Genomic DNA, 18,686 nt, shown 5'->3' with positions numbered 1-18,686 from the left:
GAGCTCTTACTGCGAGGGCCGGAGCCGGCGCCGGTGTCGAAGTAGGAGAAGAGGGAGTCCAGCTCGTCGGGGCAGAAGAGAGAATCCCGGCGGAATTTCCTCTCCAGGGTGGCTGCTGCTCCCCAGGGGAAATTCAGAATTAATGGCCAGCGAGGGAGAGCCTTCCCCAGCTGGGGCTGCACACCCAGAACGGCACACGGACCCAAAATGGCACAAATTTCAGGCCAGAGTCATCCCAGAATGGCCAGACCCTTCCCAAGATCCCAAAATGGCACAAATTTCTGGCCAGGGTCATCCCAGAATGGCCAGAACCTTCCCAAGATCCCAAAATGGAACAAATTTCTGGCCAGAGTCATCCCAGAATGGCCAGAACCCTCCCAAGATCCCAAAATGGCACAAATTTCTGGCCAGAGTCATCCCAGAATGGCCAGAACCCTCCCAAGATCCCAAAATGGCACAAATTTCTGGCCAGAGTCATCCCAGAGCAGCCAGATATTGTATCTATAGTTATATATATATATTTAGTGTATATATTTTAATATATATATATATTTCTTGTATCTATTTTTATCTATATTACTGATATCTAGGCCTCACTTCCACCATTTTCCGAGGTCCCTCCACCCCCTATCCCCTTTTATATATTTTATATATTGTATATATTATATATATTTTATATATATATATTTCTTGTATCTATTTTTATATATTTTATATCTATTACTGATATCTAGGCCTCACTTCCACCATTTTCCGAGGTCCCTCCATGTATTTTATATATATATTTAGTATGTATTTATATATATATAGTACATCTTTATGTATTTTATATATATATAGTATGTCTTTATTGTGTATATATATATTTATTTATTGTATATATATATATATATATTTATTATTATAAATATTTTATATATTTGATATCTATTACTGATCTCTAGCCCACTCCCATCATTTTCCTGCAATCCCTCCACCCCCTACCCCTTTTTATATATTTATTATATATATATATAATAGATATATAAAAATATGTATATATTTATCTATTTATTTATTGTATATTTATTCATTTATTCTATCTATTTTTATATATTGATATCTATTACTGATATCTAGGCCTCACTTCCACCATTTTCCGGAGGTCTTTCCATTTTTTGAAGGCCCCTCCACCCCCCTACCCCCTTTTATATATATATATATATATATATATATATATATATATATATATATTTAACATATCTATTTTTATATATTTTACATCTATTCCTGCTCTCTAGGCCTCAGTCCCACCCGCACCCCCGTGCCCGGCCCCCACCTGAGCCCAGCATGGCGGGGCAGGCGCCGCCCGGCTCCTGCCGGTATTTCCTGCGGGCCGCGGGCGCCCGGGAGCCGCTGCTGTGCCTCTGGCACTTCTTGACGCACCAGCGGCGCCGCTTGGGCTCGGCCTCGGCCTCGGCCAGCGCCTCCCCACCCGGCAGCTTCTTCAGGAACTTCTTCTCCACGTACTTCTCCTTGATCCAGGCCTCCTTGTCCTGCCTGCCGAGGGAGGGCAATTTGGGGGATGTGGGAAAAGGTGTTTTGTCCACCTGAAGCCTAAAATTGCTATTTCTGTAATTTTAAAATGAGGCATTTGCAGATCTCTGAGGGAATTGGGTTTGTGCAAAGCCACCATGAGGGGATGGAGCTGCTGCTCTGGGCCTAAAATTCCCATTCCACCTGAGGCCTAAAATTCCCATTCCACCTGAGGCCTAAAATTCCCATTCCACCTGAGGCCTAAAATTCCCATTCCACCTGAGGCCTAAAATTCCCATTCCACCTGAGGCCTAAAATTCCCATTTCTCAGACTTGAAAATGAGGTGTTTTGAGGTCGCTGGACCTGCCTTTCCTGAGGGAAATGGGTTTGCCCAAAGCCACCATGAGGGGATGGAGCTGCTGCTCTGGGGTGTTTTGTCCACCTGAGGCCTAAAACTGCTATTTCTCAAACTTTAAAAGGAGGCATTTCCAGCCCAGCAGCTTCTCCACGTAATTCTTGATCCAGGCCTCCTTGTCCTGCCTGCCGAGGGAGGGCACACACGGCAACTTGGGGGATGTGGGAAAAGGTGTTTTGTCCACTTGAATCCTAAAATTGCTATTTCTCAACCTTTAAAACAAGACATTGGCAGTCCTCTGAGGGAACTGGGTTTGTCCAAAGCCACAAAAGGGGATGGAGCTGCTGCTCTGGGCCTAAAATTCCCATACCACCTGAGGCCTAAAATTCCCATTCCACCTGAGGCCTAAAATTCCCATTCCACCTGAGGCCTAAAATTCCCATTTCTCAGACTTGAAAATGAGGTGTTTTGAGGTCGCTGGACCTGCCTTTCCTGAGGGAACTGGGTTTGCCCAAAGCCACCATGATCGGATGGAGCTGCTGCTCTGGGCCTAAAATTCCCATTCCACCTGAGGCCTAAAATTCCTATTTCTCCAGCTTAAAAATGTCTCTTTTTTTCCCCCAATTGCTTCAAAGAACAACCAAAAAAGGTGCAGGGGGTTGAGAGCGGAATGAGATGTTCAACCTCAGGTGCTTCAGGTGTTTGGGAGGTCTCAAATTTAGGGTAAATCCTGCCATTCCAGGTGAATCCTGCCATTCCAGGTGAATCCTGCCATTCCAGGTGAATCCTGCCATTCCAGGTTCCCAGCCCCATCCCAATGCCCCAGTGACCCCCACGAGAGACCAGCTCAGGTAACTGGGATGGGATGGGGGCACCTGAGGAATGTGGAGCCCCCTGAACGGGTTCTCCAGGGCTTTGGGGTTGCTGTGGGGATCCCTGGAACCCTCTTTTCCATGGATTCTGGCCTCACCTGGAGCTCCCTGGAACCCCTGAACGGGTTCTCCCAGGGCTTGGGTGTGGGGGATCTGAACTGCTTTCATGGATTCGGCTCACGGAGCTCCTGGAACCCTGAACGGGTTCTCCAGGGCTTTGGGGTTGCTGTGGGGATCCTGAACCTGCTTTTCCATGGATTCTGGCTCACCTGGAGCTCCCTGGAACCCCTGAACGGGTTCTCCAGGGCTTTGGGGTTGCTGTGGGGATCCCTGAACCTGCTTTTCCATGGATTCAGGCCTCACCTGGAGCTCCCTGCTGTTGGTTTCTTCAGCCCCAGCTCCTCACATTGTGCCTCGTAAATCTGGTTCATGGTGCTGTTGCCCAGCTCACACATCAGCTGGAAGTGAAATTCAGGGAGGGAATTAAAGGCTCAGGGGAGGAATTCCCCCCTTTTCCAGGGAATCTCTGCATTCCCAGAGTTTCTCCCTGGGAAAATCCAGCACTCACTTTCAGCAGCTCTGGCTCCCAGGAATCCAGCGTGAGGGATCGCACCTTGGAGCAGTGAACACCCAGGCTCCTGCTCAGCCAGGAGGGAGAAAATCCAGAAATTATTCCAATCCCACAATTTCCCTAATGAGCTCTGAATTATCTCTCTGCAATTCCAGCTCCACCACTTTGCCTGGAATCCTGAACTCCACCCCTGGCTGTTTTCCCTGGGAATCCTTTCATCCATCCCTGGCCATTTTTCCCTGGGAATCTTTTAATCCATCCCTGGCCATTTTTCCCTGGAATCCTGCCCTCCACCCCAGCCATTTTCCCTGTGATTTTCCCCTGGGATCCTGCCATCCATCCCTGCCCATTTTCCCCAGGATTTTTCCCTGGAATCCTGCCCTCCATCCCTGCCCATTTCCCCTGTGATTTTCCCCTGAAATCCAGCCCTTTATCCCTGTGATTTTTCCCTGGGATCCTGCACTCCATCCCTGGTCATTTTCCCTGGGAATCTTTTAATCCATCCCTGCCCATTTTCCCCAGGATTATCCCTGGAATCCTGCCCTCCACCCCAGCCCATTTCCCTCCGAATCCTGCCCTCCACCCCAGCCATTTTCCCTGTGATTTTTCACTGAAATCCTGCCCTTCATCCCTGCCCATTTCCCCTGGAATCCTGCCCTCCATCCCTGCCCATTTTCCCTGTGATTTTCCCTGGGATCCCACCCTCCACCCCAGCCATTTTCCCTGTGATTTTTCCCTGGAATCCCACCCTCCACCTCTGCCCATTTCTCCTGGGATCCCACCCTCGATCTCTGCCCATTTCCCCTGGGATCCTGCCCTCGATCTCTGCCCATTTTCCCCAGGATTATCCCTGGAATCCCACCCTCCACCCCAGCCATTTTCCCCAGGATTTTCCCCAGGACCCACCCTCCACCCCAGCCATTTTCCCTGTGATTTTTCCCTGGAATCCCACCCTCCACCCAGCCATTTCCCTGTGATTTTCCCTGGAATCCCGCCCTCGATCCCTGCCTCATTTCCCCAGATTATCCCCAGGATCCCACCCTCCACCCCAGCCATTTTCCCCAGGATTTTCCCCAGGATCCCACCCTCCACCCCAGCCATTTTCCCTGTGATTTTTCCCTGGGATCCCGCCCTCCACCCCAGCCATTTTCCCTGTGATTTTTCCCTGGGATCCCACCCTCCACCCCAGCCATTTTCCCCATGATTTTCCCCAGGATCCTGCCCTCCACCCCAGCCATTTTCCCCATGATTTTCCCCAGGATCCCGCCCTCCAGCCCAGCCCATTTCCCCGGGATTTCCCCGGGATCCAGCAGCACCTGTGGATGCCGGAGCACTCGATGCAGAGCAGGATGCCCAGGTTGATGCTGGCCCAGCGCGGGTCGGGCTGCCCACAGTCACAGCACTGCTCGTTCCCGGGGATGCTCTGCACCCTCTGCAGGATCGGCTCCCCCTTCCCGCCCCGCTCCCGAGAATCCGTGGCTGAGTCGATGCTGCTGGTGGAGGGTGAGGCTGTTCTGTCCAGCCTCTGCAGGGAAAAGCAGAAAAACAGGACATTTACACCTCCAGCACCTCCAAAAATCAAGAGATTTACACCTCCAATAAATCAGGAGATTTACACCTCCAGCACCTCCAAAAATCAGGAGATTTACACCTCCAAAAATCAGGAGATTTACACCTCCAAAAATCAGGAGATTTACACCTCCAAAAATCAGGAGATTTACACCTCCAATAAATCAGGAGATTTACACCTCCAGCACCTCCAAAAATCAGGAGATTTACACCTCCAATAAATCAGGAGATTTACACCTCCAGCACCTCCAAAAATCAGGATATTTACACCTCCAAAAATCAGATTTACACCTCCAGCACCTCCAAAAATCAGGAGATTTACACCTGGAGGAGAGGGCTTGGTTTGATGCCTTGGAGTGGCTCTAAAGTGGCTCTGAGCTTCATCCTGGGTTCATGATGAGATGGTGAGCTCTGGGCACAGAGCAGGGAGACAAAACAATTCCTGCTCCAGCTGGGCACCAAGGACAAATGATCCAAATCTCAGCCCAGGAGCACAAACCCCGTGGGCTGGAGAGAGAAAAACAAGGCTGGGACTGCCTGGGCTGGAGCTGGGATGGGACAGAGACTGCAAGGGGCAAATGGAGCAGAGCTGATCATTTTGGGAGCAATCATCCATTTTTGGGACCATTTTGGTTCATCTTGGGTTCATTTTGGGACCATTTTGGTCCATCTTGGGACCATTTTGGTCCATCTTGGGACCATTTTGGGACCATTTTGGTCCATCTTGGGACCATTTTGGGACCATTTTGGTTCATCTTGGGACCACTTTGCTTCATCCTGGGTTCATTTTGGGACCATTTTGGTTCACCTTGGGCACAGCCCCGGCTGGGCTCTTGTGCTGCCCAAGGTGGCTCCATGAAGGAGATCCTTTTGTATCATTAAATGATACAAAATTTATAAATACACATAAATAAATCATAATAAAACCCTATCTAAACAATATAAAAATTATCTATATTTCAAGATATTGTTTTCTATTCCATCCTTTTAATAAATCCCTGCTTTATTATTGGTTATCTGTGTCGCAGCTGAGCCTTCCCCAGGCAGCAGGAGCAGGGGCTGGGGTTCAGGCTCACCTCGAGGTAGTAGCAGTCGGGGCTCTCGCGGTAGGCGGAGGCGATGCTGGCTTGCACTGCCTGGATCCAGGCCTGGCGCAGCTTCTCCGAGTCAGCCTGCAGCATGCAGCTCCTGCAGCAGCAGGGAACGGGGTGGGGAGAGCCAAAAACACCCCCAGGCCTCGGGGTGAGGCTGCTCCTCTTCATCCTCAGCACGGCAAAAATTTACCCCATAATGCTGGGGTGGTTCCCTCTTCAAAGCTTCCAGGTAAAAATTTACCCCACAAGGTTGGGGGTGTTCCACCCCAAAGCTTCCAGGGAAAAATGAACCCCACAAGGTTGGGGTTGTTCCCTCTTCAACCCCTTCAGGCAAAAATTTACCCCATAATGCTGGGGTTGTTCCCACCCCGAAGCTTCCAGGTAAAAATTTACCCCATAATGCTGGGGGGGTTCCCACTCCTAACTTTCAGGTAAAAATTTACCCCCCAAGGTTGGGGTGCTCCCACCCCAAATTTCCAGGTAAAACTGAACCCCCCAAGTTTGGGGTGCTCCCACCCCAAATTTCCAGGTAAAACTGAACCCCCCAAGGTTGGGGTGCTCCCACCCCAAATTCCCAGGTAAAACTGAACCCCCCAAGGTTGGGGTGCTCCCACCCCAAATTTCCAGGTAAAACTGAACCCCCCAAGTTTGGGGTGCTCCCACCCCAAATTCCCAGGTAAAACTGAACCCCCCAAGGCTGCAGAGGCAGAGGAGCTCCCAGTGCAGCCCAGGGAGCCTCGGGGAGCCCCAGACTCACTTGGTGGGGGACACGACCTCGAAGCAGAACCTCCTCTCGATGTCCTCGCAGGGTTTGACCGTGCAGAGCCTCAGGTCCTCCACCACCACGGTCAGCACGTCCTGGGGGCACAGCAGGGACTTGGGGGGGCTTGGGGGGGCTGGGGCACAACTGCCCAGAGCCTCTGAACTCTTCATCAAACCCTCCAAAGTCCCCCCTGACCAAACCCTGAAAATTCCTGCCCAAATCCTGAAAATTCCTGCCCAAATCCTGAAAATTCCTGCCCTAATCCTCCAAATTTCCTCCTGCGCTAAATCCTCCAAAATTCTTCCCAAATCCTCCAAATTCCTGCCCAAAAATCTCTGAAGTCCTTCTGAAAACTTCCAAATTCCTTCCTGCCCAAATCCTCCAAATTTCTTCCCAAAATCTCCAAACTCCCTCTTGCCTCAGACCCTCCAAATTCCTGCCCAAATCCTCCAAATTCCTGCCCAAATCCTCCAAATTCCTGCCCAAATCCTCCAAATTCCTGCCCAGACCCTCCAAATTCCTGCCCCAGACCCTCCAAATTCCTGCCCAAATCCTCCAAATTCCTGCCCCAGACCCTCCAAATTCCTGCCCAAATCCTCCAAATTCCTGCCCAAATCCTCCAAATTCCTGCCCAAATCCTCCAAATTCCTGCCCAAATCCTCCAAATTCCTGCCCCAGACCCTCCAAATTCCTGCCCAGACCCTCCAAATTCCTGCCCAAATCCTCCAAATTCCTGCCCAGACCCTCCAAATTCCTGCCCCGGACCCTCCAAATTCCTGCCCCGACCCTCCAAATTCGTGCCCCGGACCCTCCAAATTCCTGCCCAGACCCTCCAAATTCGTGCCCAGACCCTCCAAATTCGTGCCCAGACCCTCCAAATTCCTGCCCAAACCCTCCAAATTCCTGCCCAAACCTCCAAATTCCTGCCCAGACCCTCCAAGGTCCCTCCTGCCCCAAACCCTCCAAAATTCTTCCCAAATCCTCCAAACTCTCCCGTGCCTCAAACCCCCCAAACTCATCCCCAAACCTCCCAGAATAATTCCTTAATAAGTAATTCCTTAATAAATAAATTTAAAATATTTAATAAAGAATTATTTAATTTAAAAAATGACATAATAAATAATTATTTAATCAATCTTTGCTGCCTTTTTCCAACCCTGGAGCCACTCATGGCCTGGCCGCCCCTCTGACCCCAATCCCTGCTCCTCCCACCCCAGCCAAGCAGTTGGTTAATGAATTAATGAACTAATTAACTAATTAACCACTTGGTTCACCCCCTCTGTGACCCCCTCACTGACCTTTAGCTTCTTCTGGTAGACCAGCTGGCTGTTCTGGATGGAGAACCACCTCCTGAGGGGGACAGACACACGGACAGACATCAGCACCTGCCCAGGAAAATCCCAGCTCTCCCCAGGCTTTGGAATAAATCCATTCCATCGTTAATCAATGAAACCAATCAATTCATTCAATGCTTCAATGGGCTCTTTATGCACAGAAATTGCCTTTGGTTTTATATACCTATAAATATTTAGGAAAATATTGAATTTATTACATGTTTCATCTTAATTATCAATTAATAATATGAATATATTTATAATGAATCAATTCTATTCATCATTATATTAAATATGTTATTTAATTTATTTCCTATTGAATATAGATACATATAAATATTTAGGATATTAGGAAAAATATTTAATTTATTAAAATTTAACTTTAAAATGTTTATTAATGTTTAATATTAATTTTAATTATTAATATGAATATATTTATAATGAATCAATTCTATTCATCATTATATTAAATATATTTTATTTAATTTATTTCCTATTGAATATAGATAATTATAAATATTTAGGAAAAATATTATTAAAAATTAACATTAACATGTTATTAAATGTTTCATCTTAATTAATAATATGAATATATTTATAATGGATCAATTCTAAATATTATTATTAAATATATTTTATTTAATTTATTTCCTATTGAATATATATACATATAATATTTAGGAAAAATATTTATTAAAAATTAACATTAACATGTTTATTAAATGTTTCATCTTAATTTAATTATTAATATTAATATTAATATATTTATAACGAATCAATTATATTTATATGATATTAAATATATTTTATTTAATTTATTTCTTATTATTGAATAATATACATATAAATATTTAGGAAAAATATTTAATTTATTATAAATTAACATGTCTATTAAAATGACCATTTCAGTGAATTGGAGCAATTTTTGGGGATGATTTCTCACCTGTTCCAGGTTTTGAAGGCGTTGCTGGCCCTCTTGAAGAGGTAACCCTCCATCACCACCCCGTTGGGGGCATCCACGTTGAATTCCACCTTGGGGTCGTCGTAGGAGAAATCCTGGGGAGAGGAAAGGGATCAGAAGGACAGGATTGGTGGGGTCAGGGTGGAAAAACACCCAAAAAGGGACAAATCTGATCCAAAATCCCAAAGTTTGGGACAGGATTGGTGGGGTCAGGCTGGAAAAACACCCAAAAAGGGACAAATCTGCCAAAATCCCAAAGTTTGGGACAGGATTGGTGGGGTCAGGCTGGAAAAACACCCAAAAAGGGACAAATCTGCCAAAATCCCAAAGTTTGGGACAGGATTGGGGGTGGTCAGGCTGGATGGAAAAACCACCCAAAAAGGGAAAAATCTGCCAAAAATCCCAAAGTTTGGGACAGGATTGGTGGCCCCCCTGGTCCTCTGGTCAGGGGGGCAAAAAACACCCCAGCCACCCCCCCAAAAAAGCGGACACAAATCTTGCCTCAAAATCCAAAGTTCTTGGGACAGGGACCTGGGAGGGGGGGCAGGGTGGAAAGACACCCACCACAGGGTTAGCACAATCTGCCAAGAGTCCCATTCTTTTCTTTCACCCGTGGGTCAAATGTGTGGGAATCAGGATTGGGAGGGGGCGGGGTGCCTTGCGGGTCGGGGGTCAGGGTGGAGACGAGGGCAGGAGGGGAATATAAAATCATTAAAAAGTTATCTTTAGAATGAAAACACCCAAAAAAGGGACACCCAACTCTGCCACCAAACTAATCCCAAGGCTCTCGTGTCGTGGACCTAGCGATTCTTGCGTGGTGGTCAGCCAGCTGGAAAACACACCAAAACAGGGACCAAATCTGATACAAAATCCCAAAGTTTTGGGAACAAGGAATGGAGGCGGTAGCGCTGGGAACAAACCCCAAAAGGGGACAAATATCTGGACCAAATATCCCACAACTACTGTTCTGGGACAGGAGCTGGTGGGTGGGGGTCAGGGTGGAAGAAAAAAAACACCCAAAAAAGGGGACAAATCTGCCATCTAGAATAATCCCCTAGAGTTTGGTGAACTCAGTGGCTTTTGTGGGATTTCGCGTGGTGGAGTCGGATACTTTTAATAAATTCTGAACAGGATTGACAAATTCTGATTTTTTCAAATCCCAAAGTTTGGGAAAGGGAATTTGTGGGGATCAGAGTTGAAGAGGCGGGATGTAATCCGTTAAAAACATATCAACAAAAAGGACAAAATCAGCAAAAATCCCAAAGTTTTGGGCGCAGGATCTCTGAGGGATCAGGGTGGAGAGCTACTTTAATAAAATATGAATCGTAAATGTGGAAAGGCAAATCCGCCATATACAATCCTAAAGTTTTTGGCCTTGGGATTGGTGAACTCGCATCAGATCTCTGGGTCTTAAGTGTGTTGGGAAATATGACCTGACCAGGAGCGAGTTCCTTCCCCCTTTCTCTTCCTTCCTCCTCTTTTTCTCCTTTCTCTCTCGCCTTTTCTCTCTATCCTTTCCCCACTCTTCCTCTCCTCTTTTTCTTGCTCTTGTTTCTCCGTTCTTCCTTTTCATCTGCCTTGCCTTTCTGTTTTCCTGTCTCTCGTCCCCTTCCTTCTGTTTCTCTCTCTTCCCCCACGCTCTTTCTCTCTTTTCCCTTTTCCTTCTTTTTCTCTTTTCTTTTCCCCCCTTCTCCTTCTTTCTCCTTCGCTTTCTTCCCCTTTTTCCTCCCCCCCTTCTTTCCTTTTCCCTCCTTGTCGGGTTTCCTTTTTTTTTTTACCCCTTTCGCCTTTTCTTCTTGCCTCCCTATCATGCCCCGGCCTTTTTTCCCCACACTCCTCCCCTCTCTCTTCCTTTTATCCCGGCCCCCTTTTCACGCTTAGCCCTTTTCTTCAGTTTTCTGTCCCTTTTTTTTGTTTTCCCCCCTGCTCCCTATCCCTCCTACCTCCTTTTTTAATCTTCCGCTCTTTTTTTTTTCCCCTCTGTTTTATTTTCTTGGCTTTTCTTCCCTTCCTTTGATTTTCCTTTGACAGAGGAGGGAAAGGAAAAACTCATTTAAAGTACTTTAAGTTTTATTAATAATATATTCACTAGTTATTCCAACCTCAGTGGTGGGAAGGGAATCGTTGCCAAGGGTGGTCAAATATTGACGACCTCTGCCTTCACGATTCTAGTTGACTGAAACTAAAAAGAACTTGAGTTTATTAAATTGCTTGCTTTTTAATGTGTTGTTTAAAAATTTGATCTTTAAATATTTATAAGGAACCAGATTTATAACGGTAAATTTCAAAAACCAAAAAAAAAAAAGTGCAGGAAACATCACGGTCAAAATCATTCTTGAATTTGAGGGCACCAGCACATAGGTAGAGGGCAATATCCCGCTCAAAAATCAGGAGGCACATCAGGAAACTCTGACGTGGACTGTAGGTTTCTATCTTGGACTTGGTGCCAACGCAGAGGGCCTCCAGGAAGAAAAAATCAGGGAAATGGGGGACGGGGAATTTGCAGGGGAAATTGGGGGAAATTGGGATTTGGGGATCACCGTCTCTGCTGGTATCATGGGCGTGCTTGGGCTCCCATCTTCCCGCTTCTCCCGGCAGAGTTCAGGAGTTGATCAAAAGTGGTCGCCCAGCCTGGAACCAAGACGGGGAAAATCAGGAGGGAGCCGGGAGGCGGCAGGGACCAGGGGGATGAGATCCTGGAGGAGAATTGAGGGGAAAGCAGCAAAATGGGGAAACGGGGTGCCCGGGAAATCAAAAAGGGTGAACCACAAAAAAAAGGGGAGTAAAATGGAAACCAAAAAGGGGGAAAAAAGGAAGGAAAGAAAGAAAAAAAGGAGGGGGCGACCATAGGAGCCCGGGAAAAATGGGTTCTGTGTCGGTAGTGTTAATGTGGCGCAAAAACTTGACCCGGTCGGGGTGCGGGACACAAGTTACACGTTTGTTATGGGACTGCTTCCTCCTTTTGGTATATCCACATAACGGGGGTCCGGACGAAAAACTAGGCATCGTCGGCCGCACGGAAAGGGTCGGTACCTTGTGTGGAGGTTTTCTGGTTTGTGTTGGTCGGGTACGGGGGGGTGGTTAAAAGACGGAGGGGGAATAACTAAGAAATGAGGAATAAACAATGAGGGGGGGATATCCAAGGGGTAAAATAAGGAGGGGGACAAGGGGGAAAAGAGGATGTGGTTAAAAGGACGGGATAAAGAAACAGTGAGGGGGATGCCAAAGGGGAAAGAGGAGCTTGCTGAAAGATTGAGGGTATTAAATAATTGATAAATATGGGGAAACCCAAATGGAGGGGAAAAATAATTAAGTTTTACATGAGGGCTATTTAAATGGTTATGGGGGATGGAAAGAAAAGGGGTGAAAAAAATGATGTGGGGTAAACGGCTAACAGAGGGGAACGGGGAAAAGGAGGGGGAATAAGGGGTTAAAGAGGAGGGAAAAAGGGGGAAAAAGGAGGGGAAACGGGGGACAAAAGGGGGAAAATAGGAGCGTGGAAAAGGGGAAAAAAAAGAGGGGAAATAGGCGGAAAAAAAAAAGGAGGGGCGAAAAGGGGAACAGAAAAGAGGAGGTGAAAACATGGTTTTGGCGGATGGGAAAAGGAGGGGGAAACAAGGGTGATAACATAGCAGGAGGGGAAAAAAGGAGGGGGCACAAAGGAGCGCGAACAGGGCGGCGTGAAACAAAAATGAGGGAAAAAGGGGGGTAGCTGGTAAAAGAGGAGGGGAATAAATGTGATAAAAAGGGGAAAAAGAAGGACGGGAGAAAAGTGCAAAATAAGGGGAAAAGGAGACCTAGTGCTGGAGGGGAATAAGGGACAAATTAAGGTATTCTCCACGGGGAATTGCGAAACCGCGTGGATAAATAAGCGGACGGGTGAAATGGAGGGGGGAAAAGGCCGATGCGGTCGTGAAAAAGGGTTCTGGATAAAAAATAGAGGGGATGAACATCGCAAGGTAAATTCGATAAATGGCGTCAAAGGGGAAAAACCAAGGATTTTTGGTGGAAAAGGGGACGGGTAAAATATAGGGGGAGGCATAAAAGGGGGTATTAAAGTACGATGGGGGGAATTAACGAAGGAAAAAAATGGAAGGGGAAGAAGGGGGAAAAAAAAAAGGAGGTGGTGGAAAAAGGAGGGGGAAAAAGCGAGTTGGGGAAAAAAAAAGGAAAAAGGGATGGGGACAGAGAGAAGAACAAAGGAGGGCAAGCAAGAGGTGAGGAAAAAGGACCCCCCCCCCCCCTGGTTGCAAGGCATCCTTCTGCGGAATATAGGAGAAAATGAGGAGGTCAAATAGGAGGCACGAAATTTGGGAAGAAATTGGTTTTTCATTCCAAGCGTCCAGCTGCGTAAAAAGACCGACGCCGGGCATAAAGGCAGGGATAATCTAAGGACATTTTGGCGAACTTATAAAAGGGTTTGGAACTGGAATCAAGGAGGGAAAAAGGAGGGGAAACTTTTTGCCGCCCCGGGAAAAATTTTAAATAGGACCGGGAAAAAATAAAAGGAGGGAGGAAAAGGAACGTAAAAAGGAGGGGAAACAGGATGGGAACAAAGGAGGCTCTTCCCCCCCTTTTTTGACAAGCGTACTTCCCCCCTGGGGACAAAAGGAGGGGGTGGAACGACATATGGGGAAAAGACAAAAAAGGAGGGAACACGGAGGGGATAACAGGACCGCCCAGGAGGGTTTTAAACGGCAGCGAACCAAAAGGCTCTGGATTCGTAGGAGGAAACGGATTGGGCGCGCCTTACTCTTCTGGATCTCCAGGAGGACCGAACCCGGTATGGACCCCAAAATTGGGAGCGAGGGACCAAAACTCTCGTGAACGGCCCCAAACCCCCGGGGTTCGCGTTTTTGCTGCCTGGTGCCGCTGTCTCCCCATGGCGCTTACGGGGGCCTTGCTAGTTCTTGATAGCCCTGGGTGCTCCTGCTGGTGCCAGGGGGGCACTTGGCACGGTCCACAAGGGCGGAGCCCTCAAAACCCCTTTGGTGGGTCAGGGGGTTGTCAGCGCGCCAGCCCATCCTGTCACCTCGGTGGCCAATTTTTCATGTAGTGTGCGTCTCTGAGCTCGTTTTGCTCCGGCGGTGTCAGCCTGCTGGAAACGAAGTGGTGAACCTGGGGTGCCTCGGCCACTATCTGGGGCGTAGAGCTGAGGCGGGAGACACTTTTATTACACGCTGGACTGGGCCGGCTCCTGGAGCTGGGGCCTTGGAGGGGGACCGTATCGCCCTTCCTGGCGAATTGACTCGGTCGTTCATGACCTCCTTTGTGGACGACTGACCCTCTGGGGAGATGCGCGAATTCCCCTCCCCCCGTGCGAGTTGGCATGTGCATATGGTGGTGTTCGTTTGTATTGGATTTTTGTGTGTTCGGTTGCCGACGTTCGATTCACGACTGACCCTGTAAGATTTTTGATGTTTTTTTGCTCACCTTTGTGGTGGTCGAGAGAACTCATGCTGGGTTGGGATGGGGAATTCTTGGGCTCTCGCGGCTGGCGGGTGACGCTTTGAGCTGCTTTATGGTGAACGATTTTGTGGCCAACCATCTGCGTGGCCGCTTGTTGAGCACTCTCACCGCTTTGCGATCCTTGGGTCACTTTGGGCCTCGCTTTGGCGCTGTTGGGGCTGGATGGGGGCCGCTTGTTTGACATGTTGATATCGGGCGATTTGGGTCCTCTCTCGGGGTATGAGCGCACCCCGTGGACCTGTGTGTGAGGCAATGTCTCTGGTGTCCTGCGGGCTTTGCTTGTGGGTGAGGTTCCTTTCCTAGAACTGACCTGGTCGCACCCGCCCCTTGTTGGGGCCCACCATCTGGTTGTGAGCGCGTGACCTCCCTACGTTTTGGCGTTGGGCCTGGGGGCACCTGGAGCTCTGGGGCTGGAGGGGACAGCTTTGCCGCCCGGGGCGATTTTTGTGCCCTCACGTATTTTGGGGAGAGAGACTACCAAGCGGCAGATCTGGGATTGGCATTCTGCGTTACTGCTATTGCCGGCCTTTGGTTGATGCGCGTGATTTGCCGCTCTTGACCTCGCACGGGTATACGCCGCCGATCTTTCGGTGATCCCCTCTTGGGGCCTTGTCCGCCTGGTATTACCCCAGTTGGACTTATGTTGGGACTGTGCGCCCCTTCGTCCTGGCACTTGGGGTGAGGGGCAGTTCTGCTTCTGAAAGGGTATGATTGTTGATACCTCTTGACAGTTGTGTGTTTTGATTTCTTCCGACGCAGCGCTCCTTTCTTCCAACCAGTCGGAATTGGTGATGGGATACTCCAATGCCTTGGAGCTCTGGGGTGGAGGGGGAATATCATCCAGCTTTGACCTCCTGATATCAGAGAAGTTTGTTTGGGAGTTCAAACTATCTGGGGCGAGTTTCTCTCCTGAGTTGATGTCTTTTATTTCTCCACCAGCTTGGTATTCCTTCCCTTTTCTTCTCTTTTTCGTTGGACTGTGGCAACATGCGGTTTCTGATGTTGTTTGGTTGGGCTTTGGAGGGTGACGTTTTCTTTTTGCCTAGTTTGTTTTCGGGCTGATTTTTTTTAATTTCTTCGTTTTTCCTTTCTATGTACGGTGAATTAGTTCTTTGTGCGGACTTTTGCCCTTCTTTTTTCCTTTTCACTCAGCTCTGGGGATTTCTTGACTTTCTTGCGTTGGTATCTGCACGCGTCACATCACCCACATCCCGGCTGGTTGATCCTTTGCGACTTGTTCGGCCTCTGTTGATACTCTTGCGTTGGTCCGGTACTGTTTTGGATAGCTTGATCCTTTGAAGGGCCGATTTGGGGCACCACTCTGGGGTTGTGTCGACAAACAGGTCACGCCCCTTGCCGTGGATGTTGTTTGCGAATGTGTGCTTGCCTTGTGTTCTTGTAATCGCTGCTTGGGTGGAAGTTAAGTTTTGCATGAAATTGAAGGACATCGGCTTCGGTGCGTGACCTTTGAATCGTTTTTAGTCCAATTTTTTGGGTTTTTAAAATTTGTTGTCAACGTCGTTTAGACTATTGTCTTTTTGTGGTTTACTTCTTAAACACAATTCATGCCTTTGCTTGCAGACTTTTTTGGTGTTTGTTTTGTCTTCGTACATATATTGTGGGTGATTGAGCACACCATACTCAGCTGGCCGTTGGCAATGTATTTAGGGTTGCGAATCTTTGAGCTTTCGTGTCTCTGATAAGATTTCAGTTATCCTTTGTCTTTAGCAATCGAAATTTGTTTTTCTTTTTAAATGATTTGGCCGACTTTTTTTTCTGGACTGGACCCACTTTTTGTTGTGCGCGCCTACTACTCATCTTTTTCTCTGCACAGCTGGAGGATGGAAATGTTGGGAGTTCTTGGATTTTGGGGTGGAACGTGAGAAGAATAGAAGATTTGGTTTGAGAATGTTTTTTTGGATGACATTGGGGATAACAACAGCTGGATACTTGGGATTGGTTACTATGCTTAGAACGTTGTATGGTTTTCTCGTCTTTGTGTGGACTTGTCGTTCACGTCTTGTGAATGACAAGGGGCATTACGCACTCTTTTGCACAGTCGTTGCTATGCTAACCAACATCGCTGGGGGAAGAAAACGAACCGCTGGAGTTGGGACTGGGGAATTTGGAATTCTGGGTTGGAAGGTGAAGGTTAGAATGAAATGGACCACTTCCTATTTGATCCTCTTTCTTTCCTCCTTCAGATGTGGTTTTGATACTTTTTGGACAAATCTGGCTCAGGGCCAGGGTGAAAACACCCCTCAGCCTTTTTCCCCACAAAATAAAGAGTTTGAACTTGATTTAAAAATGATTTGGAACTCTTGATAAAAAAAAATGAGTTGAACTCTTGATAAAAAAATGAGTTTGAAACTCTTGATAAAAAAATGAGTTTGACTCTTTTTATACTTTCCCCCCCTGCACGCTGAGGCTTTTTCCCCTTCCTCCTCGTTTTTCCCCTGTTTTTCCCCTACTGAGAGGGTGCAAGGCAGCAGCACTGTCCGCATACATGTACGCAAAAATTGGATTGCTTTCCCACTTAGATGCAGAATGTCCGCCCTGCCCCTCCACTGATTGCGTTCTGTAACCGCATTCTTAGGATCTCCTCTTATAACCACCTTTTCTCTTTCTTTCCCTATTCTCTGCTTGGCCGTCAGTCACTACGCTCGGTTTTTCTCGTGGGTGGTCGAACACATACCCTGCAAAAATTCCTCTCAGCACGCAGCAAACCCGATATATGTTGCATTTTTTTTCCATGCCCAAACCCACTGGGAAATCAATCCAGAGATTCAGCAGAATTCCAGAGCAAAGGGCCTGGGGGAGCCCCCCCCCTGTTTTTTTTTTTTTTTTCTGCCTTTTTTTTTCCCCCCCCTTTTTTTTTGGGCGCGGTGCCCCTGTTCCGGGTGAGTTTTCCCCCCCCGGGGTGGGGACTGTGCTGTTAATTAAAGGACACCCATTGGTCTCCCCTAAAAGCACTGACTTACTGTAATGCACCTTCTTCACCTAAATATCTATGTACACCCATACGACCTAAGGCTTTTAGATGTCCTGCCCCACCCTTAAACATCATTGTGTAACATGTTCCACAGATATCTTTGATCTTAATTTAATTGTACCACAGAACCTTACTGCGTCACCAAAATGCCCCTCTTCCCCTAATATCTAATTGCACAGATTCCACCTCAACGCTCACCGAAAAGCACTGCACATTTCTACTATCACTAGTTGATACTGAAAGCTTATATTGGACAACCCATGGCTCCCACTAAAATGTCTATATTTGCACATTTCTCACACTAAATCAGTGTTCTGAAAATCCCCTTATTGCATATTTCCAAACTAAACAGTGTGTATGATAAATTTTGCACATTCTCTCGCGTTTATTCCACCCAATATTGTTTTGTATACATTATTTTTTTTAATTTGTGCCCCCATTTCTCATAACCCCACGTCACTGAAATAAATTTGGCAATTTTCTCAAACGCACAAATCCTAAATATAAATGCACATTGTGTTCACCTAAAATGTCATGAAATCATTTTTATGCAACATTTTCTCACCTTAAAATACTAAAATCATTTTAGAAATTTCTCACCTAAAATCCTAAATAAAGGACACATCTCACCTAAATTCATGAAATCAATGATTTTCATTTCTCTACCTAAAAATCACACCTGAAAGGTCAATGCCACATTTCTCACCGACAAAAGCACGAAACGCCAACCCTGCATTTTTTTACCATGTCGCACACCGTTGTTAAAATCACTAAATAAATGCATTTTAGTACCACCGAAAATCAACATGTTTTTGTACATGACATGCCTCACCTAACAAATCACTGACTCCCATGCATATTCTCACCGTAAAATCACTAACAATCAACGTTTTGTGATTTCATTTCTCACCTAAAATCACGATTTAAGTTTTGTTTTTTTTTTTAATGACACATTCTCAACCTAAAATCACAGAAACTAAATGAATTTCCTCAACCTTTGAAACAATTGAATAAAGTGACATGTTCTCACTAAAATCTACCTCAGAGTTGATGATGAAAACAGAAAAATCCCAATACCGAGGGGACGTTTGAGCAGGCTAGGTTCATAGGAGCAATCCCTGTGTGCAATCCCTGTTCACGTGGGGTCGGGCGTCGCACCCATTTTTTGTGGATAAACTTTATATGTTAGA

At 46.9% G+C, this 18,686-nt stretch overlaps 1 protein-coding gene across 1 annotated transcript in view; it reads right to left on the bottom strand.

The window, feature by feature from the left end:
* Nucleotides 1-18,686, bottom strand: part of ACAP3 (ArfGAP with coiled-coil, ankyrin repeat and PH domains 3) — a 57,577-nt gene that overhangs the window by 6,618 nt on the left and 32,273 nt on the right. Inside the window, exons 5-14 of the mRNA XM_050982736.1 lie at nucleotides 14,581-14,742; nucleotides 9,018-9,130; nucleotides 8,039-8,090; nucleotides 6,735-6,835; nucleotides 5,960-6,071; nucleotides 4,631-4,839; nucleotides 3,312-3,381; nucleotides 3,107-3,201; nucleotides 1,319-1,539; nucleotides 11-115 (exon numbers count right to left, since the gene is read on the bottom strand). Of these exons, the coding sequence (XP_050838693.1) occupies nucleotides 11-115; nucleotides 1,319-1,539; nucleotides 3,107-3,201; nucleotides 3,312-3,381; nucleotides 4,631-4,839; nucleotides 5,960-6,071; nucleotides 6,735-6,835; nucleotides 8,039-8,090; nucleotides 9,018-9,130; nucleotides 14,581-14,742 (1,240 nt within the window). The remainder of the gene's footprint in view (nucleotides 1-10; nucleotides 116-1,318; nucleotides 1,540-3,106; nucleotides 3,202-3,311; nucleotides 3,382-4,630; nucleotides 4,840-5,959; nucleotides 6,072-6,734; nucleotides 6,836-8,038; nucleotides 8,091-9,017; nucleotides 9,131-14,580; nucleotides 14,743-18,686) is intronic.

This window comes from Serinus canaria, chromosome 21, assembly GCF_022539315.1.
Source record: "Serinus canaria isolate serCan28SL12 chromosome 21, serCan2020, whole genome shotgun sequence".
In the NCBI taxonomy this organism is placed as follows: Eukaryota; Metazoa; Chordata; class Aves; order Passeriformes; family Fringillidae; genus Serinus; species Serinus canaria.
The sequence above is the reverse complement of the archived record's forward strand: the minus strand, read 5'-3'. Positions and strand labels throughout refer to the sequence as shown.